Source organism: Chrysemys picta, chromosome 12 (genome assembly GCF_011386835.1).
Source record: "Chrysemys picta bellii isolate R12L10 chromosome 12, ASM1138683v2, whole genome shotgun sequence".
Classification (NCBI taxonomy): Eukaryota; Metazoa; Chordata; order Testudines; family Emydidae; genus Chrysemys; species Chrysemys picta.
The window spans coordinates 26,073,825-26,090,855 of record NC_088802.1 but is presented as its reverse complement, the minus strand read 5'-3'; the positions used below and the strand labels follow the sequence as shown (position 1 = coordinate 26,090,855).

Genomic DNA, 17,031 nt, shown 5'->3' with positions numbered 1-17,031 from the left:
TCATAAATGATCTGGAAAAATGGGTAAACAGTGAGGTGGCAACATTTGCAGATGATACAAAACTATTCAAGATAGTTAAGTCCCAGGCAGACTGCAAAGAGTTACAAAGGGATCTCACAAAACTGTGTTACTGGGCAACAAAATGGCAGTACAAATTCAATGTTGATATATGCAAAGTAATGCACATTGGAAAACATAATCTCAACTATACATACAAAATGATGGGGTCTAAATTAGCTGTTAACACTCAAGAAAGAGATGTTGGAATCATTGTGGATGGATCTCTAAAAATATCCACTCAATGTGCAGCAGCAGTCAACAAAGCAAACAGAATGTTTGGAATAATTAAGAAAGGAATAGATAATAAGACAGAAAATATCATATTGCCTCTATATAAATCCATGGTACGTGCACACCTTGAATACTGTGTGCAGATCTGGTCACCCCATCCCCAAAAAAGATATATTGGAATTAGAAAAGGTACAGAGATGGGCAACTAAAATGATTAGGGGTATGAAACAGGAGGAGAGATTAAAATGACTGGGAATTTTCAGCTTAGAAAAGAGACGACCAAGGGCTGGTCCACACTAACCCCCCAGTTCGAACTAACATTCGCAACTTCAGCTATGTGAATAACGTAGCTGAAGTCGAAGTACCTTAGTTCGAACTACAAAGTACTTACCGCGGGTCCACACGCTGCAGGCAGGCTCCCCCGTCGACTCCGCATACTCCTCTCGCGGAGCAGGAGTACCGGCGTCGATGGCGAGCACTTCCGGGATCGATTTATCGCGTCTAGACAAGACGCAATAAATCGATCCCAGAAGATCGATTGCTTACCACCGAACCCGGAGGTAAGTATAGACGTACCCCAAGGAGGGATATGATAGAGGTCTATAAAATCTTGACTGATGTGAAAAAAGTGAATAAGGAAATGTTATTTAATCCTTCACATAAAACAAGAACTAGCAGTCACCCAATGAAATTAATAGGCAGCAGGTTTTAAAAAAACAAAAGGAAGTAGTTCTTCAAACAACATAAAGTCAACCCGTGGAACTCTTTGCCAGGGGATGCTGTGAAGACCAAAACTATAACAGGATTAAAAAAAGAACTAGATAAATTCCTGGAGAATAGGTCCATCAGTGGCTATTAGCCAGGATGGGGAGGGATGCAACACCATGCTCTGAGTGTCCCTAGCCGGTTTGCCAGAAGCTGGGAATGGGCAACAGGGGATGGATCACTTGATGATTACCTGTTCTGTTCATTCCCTCTGAAGCACCTGGCCTTGACCACTGTTGGAAGACAAGATACTGGGCTATATGGACCATTGGTCTGACCCAGTATGGCCATTCTTATGTAAAAATTAATTATAATAATAAAAATGTTTAGTACAGAACTCCGCAACATAATAGCTTCTCAAAATAGCAACAATGTGAGATAACAACCTTGGCAAATAATGCATTTTAAAAATCTTGGCCTACTAGGAAACATTTATATGTTTCCATTCGCAGTCACAAATCGAGCATTCTGGATTTCTTTTAGCCCAATCCTCTAATTTGTCTAGATCCCTCTGTATCCTATCCCTAACCTCCAGCATAACTACCACTCCTCCCAGTTTAGTGTCAGCTGCAAACTTGTTGAGGGTGCAGTCCACGCCATCCTCCAGATCATTAATGAAGATATTGAACAAAACCGGCCCCAGTACCGACCCTTGAGGCACTCCGCTTGATACCGGCTGCCAACTAGACATGGAGCCATTGGGCAAGGGCAGCCAGAGGGCAGGGCAGCAGGCTCAGAGACAGCCGCAGGCAAGAGGAACAGCCTGGGAGCTGGGATGGGGAGGCCAGGAGTCAGGTGGGAGGCACCACCCTGTGCTCAGTGCTCAGTGCCTCCAGGTTCTCACTCAGGGACGCAGGCTCCATTGGGCCTAAGCAGACAGACTGAAGAGAGCGAGGCTCTGTCTGCCTGGGGAACGGGCAACAGTTCTGATAAATGGGGGCCAGTTGTGCAGACTCATCATGGGGTGGCGCCCTCACATATCACCCTCAGCCGGCTCTGGGTAGCCATGCAACTGCCCTGCCACAGTTTACTCTCTTCAGCCCTCCTTAAACTGCTCCCCACACTCCAAAAGGGCTGAGACAAAAGGCCCCTGATGGGGTCACTCTGAGTCCCAGTAACCCCAAAATAAAATCCTTTCCTTCACTCTGCTCCAGCCTCTGGCTCTAATTCAAGATCCTCACTCTCCTCGAGTCAGGAGCCACCAGCCCTCCTTCCTGGAGCCAGGTTCAATTCAGTCCTCATACAGCTGCTGTTTCTATCAATGTCATCTCTGGCAGCTCCTCCCCATTAGAGGAGCTCCTTTCTCGAGCACAGCTTCCAGGCTTCTTGCTCTGTGAGCTCTCCTGGGATCCCCCCTCTTCAGCATCTTCCTGTTTCTGGGATCCCTCCAGCTGAGCCCTGGTAACCCTTTATCAAGCTCATTAGCTGTTTAGCTGCCAACCAGCCACCTAGGGATTTCATTACTTCCAGGTGGATCTGGGTTGGCTGGTTCTCCCTTACAGGAGCCTGTCACAGGTAGGCTGGTCCCTGACTCCCCTTAAAGGGCCGACCCCCATGACCTCCCTTCCCCAGTCTACCTGAAGGCAGACTTGACCGTGGCTAACACTTGGTGATGTTCTGCAGCCAGGGGGCACTTCCTCCTCTTCTGCCACAAGGAAACCTACCAGGCCCTTGGCCATATTTTTATTCTCGTCACTGAATTGTGAAAAAATGAAGAGAGCAGGAGTTTTGTTCCCCACAGTCCTGTGTAGCTCATGTGATGGGCAAAATCCCCCATATGCTTCAGCATGGCGTAGTTCAGAAGAACTTGTACTCTGTAAGTCAGGCCCTCTGGCCATAGCAGAAGTAGACAATAGCACCGGGTTTCCACCATTTCCATCATGGTACTGTAACAGATACGGGCTGGATACAGAGCTTCCCCTGGAGCCAGATACACACCAGAAATGCTCATCACAAGGCCCTTTAATGCTCTGCCAGGTCTGGCTGAGGTTAGCTTAAATAAGGTCTGTTACACACAGCCCCACCTAGCTACAAGGTCCCTCCAACAGCTGCCACCCAGGACACACTCACACACATGCCCTTTGGAGTTAAGTTTGTCTTTCATTCAGATAGCTCCTTATTAGCATCTCTAATTATTACTGAGCACAGCTTTTTTTTCCTGCAGCCTTCAGTAAATGAGCTCTGGGAGCACATTTCAGATCCTCTTCTGGCCACACGGCTGGATGTAATGTTAGCAGCTGGGAAAGTGCCTTTCTGCTCCTCCCCTTTTCCTGTAGGATGGACTAGTTTTAGCCCAGCTCTGGTTCGGGCTTTGTGTTGCTCTTTCAGGTCTCTGCGGGGAGAGGTCCCCAGTCTCTTCCTTTTCTATTTAAACTTCCTCTTGGACGTGTGTTTTTATGGTGGCTTTTCCCCTCCAGCAGGTGGAATCCCCACCTCAGACAGTCCAGCTTCCACACGATGGGCCTGTACCTCTGCACCCACCACAGCACTGTTCTTGTGTCCAGCTGGCTGGTGTAGCTCCCTGCCCAGCTGCTCTGTTTTCTGGAGAAGCCGTGCCTGCTCTCACTGACATAATTTCATGTCTTTCCACAAGGCCTCTGGGCTCTCCTGCTTTATATGTGTCTCAGAGCCGGCTTCATTCCACATTCGATCTTAAGCTGGTTCTGGAGATTAGTCAACTCCTTCTGCAACAACAAGCACTGCTGTTCCCTGGTCGCCTTCCAGTGCTGAAATGGGCTCCTTCCATTGCTCCTGCTCCTGCTGGATGGCTTGGGCTGAGATCCGGTCCCTTGTCAGTGCATCTCCTCTAGCTCCTGCAGGGCCTCAGCCTTTGGGCCTGGAGGGTGCTCAGCTGTGCAAGGCCTTCTGCCATGTTCCCCTTCAGCTGCAGCAATCTTTTCTTCTAGCTCTTCCGAGTCCGTTAGTGGGTGGGTTTGTTGGGTCTCTGTAGAGGACACGGCCACTAGTGCAGCTTTCTTTGTAGCCAGCACCTCTGTATCTGTGCCCGTCGACATCCAGCCCTTCAGTGCGTGATCCACTTGTTCCCCTAAAACACCTCCCAGGACACTCGCAGCATCACTGCACTCCCCTGTGTAAATGCAGCCTCCTGGTGATTTATTGTTGGGCTCTCTCTTATCACACACACCAGAGCCATCAGCCTGCACCTCTGCCCTCTCTTGAGGCCTCAGCTTTAGTCTGTCTAGTTCTTTAACTTATTCCAGGAGCTGTTCCTTCTCCTCTATTAGGAAACATCTACATTTGATCTAAGAGGTGTGATTCCCAGCTCATGTAGACGTAGGGTTACCATACGTCCGGATTTTCCTGGACATGTCCGGCTTTTGGGGGCTCAAATCCCCGTCCGGGGGGAAATCCCCAAAAGCCGGGCATGTCCGGGAAAATCGGGAGGGAGGGAGGGCTCGGCCGGGGCCTCTTTGGCCGGGGCCGGGCCGGGTCGCGGAGCCGGGGGCATGGTGCCGGGCCGGGAGCCGGGCCGGGCGCGCGGTGCCGGGCCGGGGTCCGGGCGCCGGGCCGGGCCCGCGGGGCCGGGCCGCCGGGGGGTGCGCTGGGCCGCGGGGCCGGGAGCCGGTCTGGGGTCGCGGGGCCGGGGGGGCGGGGGGTGCGCTGGGCTGCGGGGCTGGGAGCCGGGGGGTGCGCCTGGCTGCGGGGCCGGGGGGCCGGGGGGTGCGCTGGGCCGCGGGGCCGGGAGCCGGGGGGTGCGCTGGGCCGCGGGGCCGGGGGGCTGGGCCGGGAGCCGGTCCGGGGTCACGGGGCCGGGGGGCTGGGAGCCGGTCCGGGGTCGCCGGGCCGCCGGGGGGGTGCGCCGGGCCGCCGGGGGCTGGCAGTGCTGGGCGGGCCGGGGGTGGTCGGCCGGGGGCCGGGGCCGGCACCCCAGGGCCCGAGCCGACCCAGGCTGGAGCCACCGGGGGGCCAGCCTGGGCCGCGCCTCCTCCCCCCACACCCCCCCTTACCTGCTTCAGGCTTCCCGCGAATTAAATGTTTGCGGGAAGCAGGGGAGGGGGCGGAGACTTTGGGGAGGGGGAGGAGTTGGGGCGGGGGCGGGGCTGGGGGCGGGGGCGGGGCCCCGTGGAGTGTCCTCCATTTGGAGGCACAAAATATGGTAACCCTATGTAGACGTAGCTGAGCTAGCACCTAAAAATAGCCATGTGGCCAGGGTAGCACAGGTGGCAGCTTCAGCTACTGCCTGAGTACAAACCCGCCCAGCCCCCGTTGGTACATATTCAGGCAGCTGGCCCGAGCTGCCCTTCCTAGCCGGGCTACACTGCTACCTTTAGTGTACTAGCCTGAGCAGAGTTAGTGCAGGTATGTTTACATGAGCTGGGAATCTCACCTCCCAGCTCAGTTGCAGACACCCTCTGTTTCAAGTTCTCCAGGTTTCTTCCTTCTAACCAGCATGACAGGCTCCTGTGTCCCAGCAAACCCTGCTCTAGTTTCCCAGCCACACCACTCACATCCTGTAGCACTTTCTGGGCCCCTCCTTCGCAAGGCCTAAGGCTTGTTCAAGCCCTTTCAGTTTTGGCTCCCGGGTAATTTTCCTCTTGCATCGCTCATTTTCTACCTTGGCTGCCTGCAGCTTGGCTGCCTTGAGACTGTTGTTCCCCATCTCCCTGTTGCTTTGCTCCTCCCTTGGCTGAACTATTCCGGTCTCCAGGTGCTGCTTCTCCTCTAGGGCCAGGGCTCCTTGACCAGGGGTATTGGCAATTCCAACTGCCGCTTCCTCCCTGTGGGGTGGTGCCTGGCACTTGGTACATTCAGCAGCTGTGAGTTTCTCCTGTATTTGAATAATCTCATCAGTCCTTGGCTCATATCGGTGCTGGAGTTTAATCTTCAACGGTTGGGCTTCTTGGGAGCTAGAGCAGAATTTCTTCTGCCGAACGCCCTGTTTCTTTTTCAGTGCCTTGACCTGTTTGTTCTCTGTAGCCACAACCTGGTGGCTTCTCTACTGCTTTGCGAGTAGCTCCTTCTGCCTGTCCTCTGGTCACTTGGTTTGCTCCTGCTGCTTGGCCAGTTTCAGTAAGAAAACTCACACCTGGGCCGGCAAACTACTAGCTGTTCAATAGCCCTGTCAGAGCCCTTGTTACACCCGTCTCCTGGGACCACCAGAAATGCTGAATCACATTTAGCTTCTGCCTTGGCTCCCCTGGCCCAGAGAGCCGGCCATCCACTAGAACTGCTGGTTGGATCATTTTCCAAGAGAGTCCTTTCAGGCTCCTGGAAGAAGCTACTCAAACGCCCCCAGTTCCCAAACTTTGAATCTGGGAGTGAGGCTAAGGTATCCCTGGTAAGCAGAGGGACGTCTGAAAACCATGGCTGGCCTCTCCCTCTGAAGCTTATACCCCAAGGCCTGCTTTCTTAGCAACCCATTTTACCCAGTACTAGAAACTCTCACTGCCCCTTAGCGACATCCCCTCTGCCCCAAATCCAAAGTTCTTGTAGGGCAGCATCTTTTTATGTGTCCCTTTTCCTTGCAGTCAAAACAAATTAACCCTGTAGAGGGGGGGTCACTCTTCCAAGCCCAAAATGGGGTTCCCACAGTCCTGGGCCTGACCTCCCCATGGCAGGGTGTCTTTAGTAAACTGGGGCTCCCCTGTTCCCCGAGTGTTCTGGGAAACCAGGCCAGTCTCCCCATCCTTGCTCCTGGAGGCAGCCCCATTTTATGTGCCCATCCTGCCCACAGTCAGTGCACAGCATTGGATGAGCTCTATCTGCGGTGGGTCAGGTTGACTCTTTCCAGTCACTGGCCCTCCTCAGTGCGTCGCTGTGGGTGCCTGGGCACTTCCAGCAATGGGAGCTGGAACACCCATGGCTGTTGCTGGCCCTCCAGACACCAGCTTGGGAGAGTGAACATCCCACCGGCATGGAAGGTGTCTGTGCCGTGCTGCTCTGTCAGCCCTCCTGGGCGAGTCTCAGAGCCGGGGTGAGAGACATTGGCTCGTGGGGTTTGTGCTGCAGCATTAAACACAGTTGTGTAGATTTTGTGTCTGGGGCTGGAGCCTGGGTTTGAAGCCCCCACTTACTCCCTGGGCTTCAGAGCCCCAGCTCCAGCCTGAGCCAGAAGGTCTGTACAGCTCTTTTTAGCGCCATAGCAGGAGCCCCACAAACCTCAGTCTGTCCACCCAGCTCTGAAACTCGCTGCCGCGGGCTGTGTAGACGAACCCAAAGTGTCTCCAGAGTCTGGGTGTGAAAGTTCCTAGGGTGACCAGACAGCAAATGTGAAAAATCGGGACGGAGGGTGGGGGGTAATAAGAGCCTATATAAGAAAAAGACCCAAAAATCGGGACTGTCCCTATAAAATCAGGACATCTGGTCACCCTAAGCATGTCTGACCCAGGGCCAGTTAATGAGAGCGAGGGGGGTGGCTGGCGCAGTTGTTAGATGGAGACATCTGAGCCCCTGGGGCTCTGGGACGGTCTCTGGGAGCATTATCCCTTCTGGGAGACACTCAGGTGTAGCTGCAGAGGGTCTGTGCTGCTTGCAGAGTCCAGGGGACAAGTCGCTCTGAGCAGAGAGTTCAGGCTGAAGCCGAGACTCCATTTTCAGCCTGATTTTTGGGGTGAGATCAAGAGCTGGGGGATGGGGAATTTTCCTACCCAGGGCAAATTTAACAGCAGCTCTGGGTTGTTTCGTAGCTGATGTCCTGAGCCCATAACTGTGTTGCTGGGGATGTTGACAGTCACTCATTGCAAGTCACTGGAGTTTGGACTCCTAAGTTGCTCAGACAGGTTTGAAGTCGGGCTGGGTGAATTGTTTTGGACAAATAGTTTATTTGTCCAAAACATTTGTTGCAAAATATTATTTTGGATCGACTGACTTTGCAAATCCATGTTGAGTTTGCTGAATAGTTTGAATGAACAGAAGAAGTTGCCACTGCTTCCCTTCTAACCTTTAGCCCAGTGGCTGGGCCCTCAGCTGGGAGCCCCAGGTTCAATCCCCCCGTGTGATAGAGGGGAAGGAATTGGAATGTGGGTCTCCCCCCCCTCAGGTGAGGGCTGGAACCGCTGGGCTCCGGGTGTCTGACATGGGGTCCCTCAATCTCTTCTGCTGAAGATGCCCCCTGTGTCTAAACACTGCCATGGGCACTGGGCCAGAGCGTGGGAGTGAGAATGACTCTGCAGCCCAGTGGGTCATGCGCCACTTGGGAGCCCAAAGTCCAGCTTCCCTGCTCCAGTGACTCTGTAATTATTGACCCATAACCCCAGTGAGGGGAGGGGTTACGGCCCCTGGCACAGCAGTGTCTCAGGCATGTCGGTGCCCCTGTGCAAAACCCTAGTGCAGACGCGCTGTGCAGGTGTGAACTGGGACTGGCCCCTGGTGCAGCTTTTCCCAGATGGAGGGGGCAGGAAGTGGGGAAATGCCCCCTTCCTCCCCACTGCCCCGGCCTCATTAGTAATGGCCCCTGTTCCCCCCATTACCCACTTACACCTCCAAGCATCCCCCCACTGCCCATCCCCCCACTGTCCTGCCCCCACCCAAGAGCCCAGCCCAGATCCACTTCCCATGGCCTGGGGCAGGGGCTGGGTTTGGTGAGGGGCCGGCTGTGGGGTTTCCATGACTGTAAGGTGATGCCCATGGGCCGGCCGGCATAGAGAGTCCCAGCTCCACCCCTGGGGCAGGGCTGCCTGGCCAGTGTATGTGGGGATGGCGCCGACCTGCTCTTAGTAACAAACCAACCACACATGGCCCCAAAGCAACAGAGATGCAGGCCTCCCCCTTCACCCCTTTTTGCCCCCTGGCACCTGCCAATCTCCTCATCGTTCTCTGGCCTCTAGCTCCTGCCCCTCCTTTCCATTCCCTCAACCTCTGTGCCCACCTGGCCCCTGCTTCTATCCTTCATGACTCCACTTTGACCCACCCCTTCCCTTCACTCCCTTTCTGCTCCCATGGTCCCCTCTCCACCCACTTTATCACATGCCCCCTGCCCTGTCACATGCCCCTGCCCTCCACCTGCCTCTGCTCCCCTGGAGCCCACCCCCCTTCTCACCATGCCCTCCTGGCTCCTGCCCCCTCTTCCAAACACTCTTTGCACCTGGTGCCCACCCATCACTTCACTCCCCTACTCCCTGGCCTCTGCTCTCCCCTTTCCCCCTTGCTCACGAATCCCAGCTCTCCCCTCACCCCCATCCGCGCTTAGTGCCCACCCCATCTTTCACCCTCCTCTGTTGTCCTGGCTCCTGCTTTTCTCACTCCCCTCAGCGCTCCTGGCACCTGCCCCTCTCCCCATCCTCTCTGCCCCCCTGGCACCCGCCCCTTCCCTCGCTCCCCTGTGCCCAGCTCTCCTCTAGCCCCGTTCTGACCCTCTGGCTCCTGCCCCTTCCCAACACCCTCTCCTAACACCCTATACCCACCTGCCCTGCCTCTCCCCTTACCTCCTCTCTGCCCCCTGGTGCCCATCCTTCCCCCCTCAGCCCTCCTTGTGTCTGCCGCTCTGCTCATCCCCTCAGTCCTCCTGTCACCTGCCCCTCCCCTTGTCCCCTTCCTCCCTGGTGCCCCCCCCACACATCCTCTGCCCCCATCACCCATGACTTCCCCCATTCCCTGCCTTCCTAGTGCCTACCCCTGTTTCACAACATCCTGCTCCTAGCACCCACTGCTCCCCTCCCCCTTCCCTCATTTTGCCTGCCCCATCCTTTCTCCCCTTCTGTCCCCCAGCACCTGCCTCTCCACCTGCCCCTTAGGAATCCACCTCTTCCCTTGCCCCCTCTACCCCCCAATACCTCCTCTTCCCCTTGTTGGCCACAGTGCCTGCCCCTTTCCATGCCGCACAACTGTCCCACTGGCGCCTGCCCCTCCCCCTGCCCCATTGCTGCCTGCCCATCTGCTTGCCCCCTCTACCCCCTGACGTTCACCCCTCCTCTCGTGCCCCTCTACTCCCATGTCACACACTCCTTCCCTTGCCCTCCCACCCTATGATGACTACCCTTCCCTCACCCTTCATTTGCCCAGGTGCCTGATCCATCCCATGCCACACCACTGCCCCACAGTGCTCACCTCTCCCCAACTCTGTCCTGCCTGTCCTGACCCCATCCCTCCCCTCACCCTCTGGCACAAGCCCCTTCCCTTGCCCCCCACCCCCTGGTGCCTGCCACTTCCCTTGTACCCCCTCCCCCTGACACCTTCCCCTTAGTTCTTCCCCCGCCCCTCCTGTCACCCCCTCTGCCTCCCTGACACCTGCACCCCTCACCCCCCTCTAGTGCCCTGGTACCAGCCCCTCAGTTCACTCTTCCTCTGCCCCCCTGAGGCCCATTTCTACCCTTGCCCCCATCTGCCTCCATGGTGCCTACCCCTTCCTTTTCCCCCTCCGCCTGCCTCGTGAAAACCCCTTCCCTTGACCCACTTTGGGCCCCCTGGTGTCAGATCTTCCTTTCCCCCATCTCTGCCCTCCTGGTGCCCACCCCTCCCCACACCCTCTCCTAACCTCTGGATCCCACCACTCCCCTCATCCTCCCTCTGTCCCCCTGGTGCCCACATCTCCACACCCCTGTGTCCCCCTAGGGCCTGCCCTTCTCCACACCCCACTTTCTACCCCCTGAGTGCACCTGTTCCCTTCCCCCACTCTGCCCCCTGGTGCCCACCCCTCTCCTGTCTCCCCTCCTTACTTCTGCCCCTCTGCTCAGCCCCCACATCCCTCCTGAAGACTAGCCCTTCCCTAGCCCCGCCCCACCAGCACCCACCCCTACCATCATGCCCCTCTCCCCCTTGATGACTGCCCCTTCTCTCAGTCCCCTATTTCCTACTGGGGTCTGCCAGACCCCTTGCTTCCCATGGCCCTCTGGCACCTGCCCTACCCCTCACCCCTCTTCCTCCCCTTGTCACCTGCGCCTTCTCCCTCCCTTCCTTTTCTCCTGGTGCCAGCCTCTCCTACCCCCCTCTGCCTTCCCAGTACCTGCCCCACTCCTCCTCCCCTCCTCCCAACTCCATTGGAGCTCCCCACATTCCCTCACACCTCTGTGCCCCTGGTGCCTGCCCCTTCCCTTGCTTCCCTGTGCCCCTGGGGTCTGTCCCCTTCTTCTGCCCTGGCACCCACCCCGTCCCTCTCCCCCTGGAACCTGCTCTTCCCTTCCCCCACCCCTGTCCTCCTGGTGCCCACCCCTTCCCTTGTCCCTGCCTTACGCTTGTGTCTGCCCCTCCCCTCCCCTTCCTTTGCCCCACCCCTCACCCCCTGCAGCCCCTTTGAACCTGCCCCCCTTCACCCTCCCTCTGCCCTCCTGGTGCCAGCTCCTCTTGCCCCCCCCCCATTGCCCTTGTGCCTACCCCCCTCTGCCCCTCCCCCCTCTGCCTCATCACCTGCCCCACCCCTTTCCTCTCCCAGCATCAAGTTGTCCCCTCCCCCATGCCTCTGATGCCCTCCCCTCCCCCACTGACACCTTCCCAATCCCTCCCCTGGCCTCTGCCATTTCCTCACAGGCAGATGGGCCCTGACTCCCCTCAGGCAACAACTCTCCCCCCCCCCCCCCCCCCGCACAGCGATTAATGGGGACACAGGTTAATTCCCCTTTGATTCCAGTGACCAGCCCCTGCCCCTGGCCCTGACTCTGTGACTCTCTCCCCAGTGGACGTGACTCTGGATACAGACACGGCAAATCCCGAACTCATCCTGTCTGAGGATTGGAAATGTGTGAGATACGGAGACACACGCCAGGATCTGCCCAACAACCCTGAGAGATTTGATCGTTGTGTCTGTGTCCTGGGCACTGAGGGGTTCACGGGCGGGAGGTGTTATTGGGAGGTGGAGGTGGGAGACAAGACTGTCTGGGACCTGGGGGTTTGTAGGGAATCTGTGAGCAGGAAGGGGATAGTCACACTTATACCTGGGAATGGATACTGGGCCATGGTGCTGAGGGATGGGGAATACAAGGCCTGCACCTGCCCCTGGACCTCCCTCCCCGTGACCATCTGGCCCAGTCGGGTGGGGATATTCCTGGACTATGAGGCAGGCGAGGTCTCATTTTACAATGTGACTGACAGGTCCCATCTCTTCACTTTCACTGGCACCTTCTCCGGGACGCTCCGCCCCTATTTCAGTCCTGGTCCCAACACTGGGGGTGAAAATGTGGCTCCCCTGATAATCTGCCCGGTCCCAGCTCAGGCCGGAGGGAATCTCGGTCCCTGCATAGACTGACACCTCCCAGCACTGCTGCTCTTCCCGCCCCCCCCTGTGGTGGAGGCCGGTTACTGCAGGTAACTGGATTTTTTGTGCTGACCAGATGCTGCCAGCTTCCCTTTTCAGCTGGAGTAGAAAACCGGACACCTGGCAACCCCAGTCCAGGCTGGGTGAATGGGACCCACTTGCTGGAAGGAGCCAGACAGCTTTTCCCCCCTCCCCCTGTGTTTGCTCCACCCCTGGCACAGGGCAATGCTGGTAAGAAATACTGCCAGACAGCTAGTGGTTTTTGTTGCCCTCACCTTTCCTCGTCCCCTGCCCAGGGGTAGCAGATCAGGGCAGGCTCTAGGTTTTTTGCCGCCCCAAGCAAAAAAATGTTTGGCTGCCCCCAACCCCAGCCCTAGGCTACTCCCCGCACCCTCCTGCCGCCCCAGCCCTGGGCTCCCCCCTTGTCCCCCAACAGTGCCTCCCAACCCACACACACCCTGCCACCCCTGCCCTGGGCTCTCCCCCCTCCACCTGCACCCTCCTTCCGCCCCAGCACTGGGTCACTGGTAACTCGCTCCCAGGGTGGGTCATTCAGCAGGAATTTTAGATGTGCACAGAACACAGACAGGATTGGTTCCCACTTGGTTACAGAACTCTAGTAAAGTGGAACAATTTTCAGCTTGTGTGATTGGAGAATATCTGGATGCATATTATAAGACTGTCCTCCATAAATGAGGAAAAGTTGAGGTGCCTTTATTATTCTTTTGTTCCACTCTTTGTTTCTATGGGGAATTTGCCAATGCAATATCACTATCTTCCTTTTAAACAAATAAAACTAAAAAAAAAAAAAAAAATGGCTATGGCTGTTGAAAATAGCAATTCCAGTCCTAATAACCACTGGGAAGCATTTCTTGCTCAATTTTATCCTACTTTTTCTACAGCAAGTTACAGTGGATCAGTATATTTGATTTGGGAGAAATGAAGTAACAGCTGCCCAAATTGAACTTGAGCACTCCTGAATTTTGAGGTGTTCAAATCTGGAAGGCAGGTGCTAGATTCCCTGTCTGAATATTAGCTAAATCTGGAAAGGAAAAGTCAATTTCTGCTTCCATGGCTCAGAAGTGGAAATCCTCCTACGTGCCTGGTACTGTATCTAAAGCTGCCCAGGTCCAGAGCCTCCCCTCCCTTACTTTTCATTTTAAATTCTAGTGGGATCCACGTACTTCCCTTGCTAGGCTTCAGATAGAGAGGGGCACTGTCCATTTAATCCACCCAATTCTTTCTTTGGGGGCTGCAAGGTGAGGTCACACCAGTATCCCTAATCCAGGCTGGGGATGTCTTCTGAAGGGGATATCTGGGCCAAAGCCTTCTACTCCTTACATGTTCCCCATTCATTGCCACTCCGTTCTAGCAGTGAGCTCTCCATTCACAGCAAGCTGCAGCATGAGGTTTCAGCTACCATACTCCCTCTCCCTTTCCTGTTGATAGCGGCCAAGGGAATGCTGGGAAATGTAGTTCTTTCCCTGCTCCAGGGCTGGCTCTATAGGCAGGGAGCTAACCAAGGAACTACAGTTCCCAGGGCCCCCTGTTTGTTCTCAGCTCCCATGCTGGCTCCCTGCCGGCTGCCGCCCTTGCAAATGGGCTGCCCCAAGCATCTGCTTGCTTTGCTGGTGCCTAGAGCCGCCCCTGTAGCAGATGGTGGTGGATGGGGATCATTCATTCCTGTCAGAGTTTTTACCCCTGTGAAATCTCAATGCGAAATATGAAAAAAAGATTATTCTACATTAGAAAATGTTGTTATTGTAAACAAAAACATTTTCTTTTACATTTCAACAGTATTTCAGAAACAAGCATCTAAACATATTTTTAGAAATGCAATTATTTACATTTAATTTTTGATTCTTCCCTCAAATCTATATTGAGGTTTAACTTCTCTACATAGCATCATTTGTATTTCAACTGTGTCATTTCAGGAAATCCAAAATATTTATCTTATCAAAATAATTATTAAAAACGGTCAGACTGGGTTGTTCAGTTAGAATGTACATGTGTCATAAATATCAAAACTACACACAGGTGCAATTGCTCTCTCTCTCTTTATTGTCTTGACTGGTTCTCTCTGGAAGGCAGGGCACATACACCCACCTCCTGCACTACATCTTTGAAAATTAATAGGTGAAAAAACAATAGAAATAATTAAGCGATATATTTAAGTTAACTCACACAAGATTATAAAATAGTCTTTGAACTTCTGTCAGCATTAATTCATGTGATTTTTAACTTTCTAGCTACATATAATCAGTAATCAAAACATGACCCTCCTTTTTTGTTCTCACATCAATTAACAAACCATGGTCCCGAACCTCAAATGCTATCTTCCTATATATAGAAATCACTTCTACGATATTCTTTTTTTTAGTTTATGTTTTTTAGAAATATTATTTGCAGTCAACGTACTGTTAGTGTCCACTGTTGATTTCAATGTACTGCTGGGCTCTTCATGTTCTTGGTTCTAAGGACGCAACAAATGTATTTTGGTAAAAAAATAGAGAAGGGGGTTGTATTCCTTTACTGAATCATCACAAATTAACTTAATTGTATTAAAGACGCTGGCGCTTAATGGCCCATAACATGAAATTTGGTGAAGCTTAATTGGGAAACCTTTCTTCTCAGCCATAAATCAGTCGAAAGGATGATATTTTGTTGTCATGTGAGGTTTAGAGTACAAAGAAAATAAAGTTGTTCCAGGAAATTCATCACAGTTCCTCTGGGTTCTCTCCACCACCTTCTTGAATGCTGTGTACAAATAGTGACTGATTGGTCTAATTCCTTCAAATTAGCAATTGAACCTCATTTCCTGAAGAGCTAGCTGAGCAGAGTCTGAGGGGAGGCACATCACATGGCATTGCTAGGACAACTTTTTGTTTTAAACGTGATACGTTATGAACATTTTCAATGTAATAATTCAGTTTTGAAAATTTATTCATGCCCTAAACATACCTTGATTATTTGAAAATAAATACCCTAAAATTATCTTGTGATGGATTCATTTGTGTTTTTATCCAGTCTGCTGGTGTCTACGTGGCATGGGCTGCTGAAGCTATCTGTTTTTCCTAGTTTTTAACAGAGGAAAATTTTATTCTAAAAATAGATAATTTTTCCCTAAAATTTCCTTCAGAAATACCTGCGTTCCTTTCCCTATTTCTCACTGAATTATGTGTAATTACTGTGGTTTTTTATCCAATCTTATTGTGGGAAAATATGTTGGCAAATAGTAAAAACTATGTTGTATATTAACATATCTGACAAGACATAAAAGTGTGTTGTCACTAACAATTTACAGCATGAAATGTCATTGAGAGATTGCAGGCAATGTTCATTTTTAAATTTCTAATTATGAATGCTCCTGCATCAGTTCCTGCAACCCTTGGCTGGCAGACCTGTGTGTGAATTAAGCAGCAGGCAGTCTGCCAGGGAACCTCCACCAAGTGTCTTTATTACCATTTATCATGCATCAGAAAATAGCAGCAGTTACATGGAAGCCCCTTCCTGCTCCCTGGTTCAGCCTTTTATACTCTTGCTTTCTTCTCAGCGCTGAGCTGATGACCTCCTCAGGCTCCATACAGGTGCAAGTGATCCCTGACAAAATAAGTTCTGAACTATATACATAATGCCCAGGTTCCGGTGATGCACGTACTTGGTAAAGGCTTTCTCGTTTTCATCTCTTTCACAAGCAGAGTTCATCAGATCATCTATGATAATCATATTTACTTTATTGGTAGGAAATGAACGATCATCCTCAAAAGCATCAAGCCCCTTCACAAAATTGATAAAGAGATTTTTGCCAAGCAGTTCTTTATACAGAGGTTGCCAACAACTGTAACACCACACACTGTTCTCAGGCATAACAGACAATGTTTGTTCAGCATTATCCAACACAGTTTTATAAAGTAACTTTTCCCACAGTTGCTAGGCCCAGCGAGAATTGCAGAAAAGGGGTGTTTCCATCTCGTATCCATGTTAAAAGCCGTAAGGCAGGGTTTTAAACCCTTCTCCTAGGACCCTCTTGTTGTAAACGACTTTCTGTAATTTCGTCAGGGTTTTTGTCTCTATTTGCCACTGATTTTTGTTCCTTATGATAGAGGGCTACTGCACCTCTATCTTTTTCGAGGTGTTTTTTCGCAGGCCCGCGCAATAGTCCAAGACTAGATCTTTCAAACTGTCAAAGTTGATCTTTTCCCAGTTTGCTACGTTCAGGGTAATCCCTTTGGCTTTCATACAGGCCTTTCTTCCCAACAGCTTAAACCTGTATGTTTTCGGGCCTGCCAACACAAACTCGGTGATGTGTTGATCTGGTGGGATCTTGCTCGTGAGGTCCCCCAAATAATCCCCCAGAGGGGGATTCCAGTCACCCTCCCTTTTCACAAATATCACCAAGTCAGTGTCTCTTGCAACCTCTCTAGGAGGTTCTATAATTCTAAGCGGGCATAAGCGGTGGTGAAACAGGCTATGAAGACTTTGGTATTGCCAGAGACTGAGTACCAGTCTTTTGCGTGCTTCCAAGATATGCATGCTGTTTCATTGTCAATAAGCTTGCAGGATGAAACCTTGTAATTGGGGGAAAACAAGTACTGAAAGAGTTCTTCAGGGTCTCTCACAATGCTGGTATTGGGTAGGTTTGTTCTTTGGCCAAATTTACGCCACAGAGAATTTAAAAACAGTTTAGCGATTTGGCATTTAGCAGGGTTCAACATGATCTCGTGTTGGCGTAAATGCATGCCTTCTTTGTGGTAGAAATCATAAATGTACTTATTTTGTTTTTCTTTGTCTGTGCACCAGCTGGGATACCCTGAAGCCTCTTGTTTCTG

At 52.6% G+C, this 17,031-nt stretch overlaps 2 protein-coding genes across 2 annotated transcripts in view; one reads left to right on the top strand and one right to left on the bottom strand.

The window, feature by feature from the left end:
• The window catches only part of LOC101941834 (butyrophilin subfamily 1 member A1-like), a 52,428-nt gene extending 37,232 nt beyond the window's left edge, over window positions 1-15,196 (top strand). Inside the window, exon 12 of the mRNA XM_065562969.1 lies at window positions 11,625-15,196. Coding sequence (XP_065419041.1) covers window positions 11,625-12,193 — 569 coding nt within the window. The 3' untranslated portion in view covers window positions 12,194-15,196. The remainder of the gene's footprint in view (window positions 1-11,624) is intronic.
• The window catches only part of LOC122173097 (E3 ubiquitin-protein ligase TRIM17-like), a 35,232-nt gene continuing 21,186 nt past the window's right edge, over window positions 2,986-17,031 (bottom strand). Inside the window, exon 4 of the mRNA XM_065562651.1 lies at window positions 2,986-3,597. The gene's annotated coding sequence lies outside the window, so the exon portion shown is untranslated. The remainder of the gene's footprint in view (window positions 3,598-17,031) is intronic.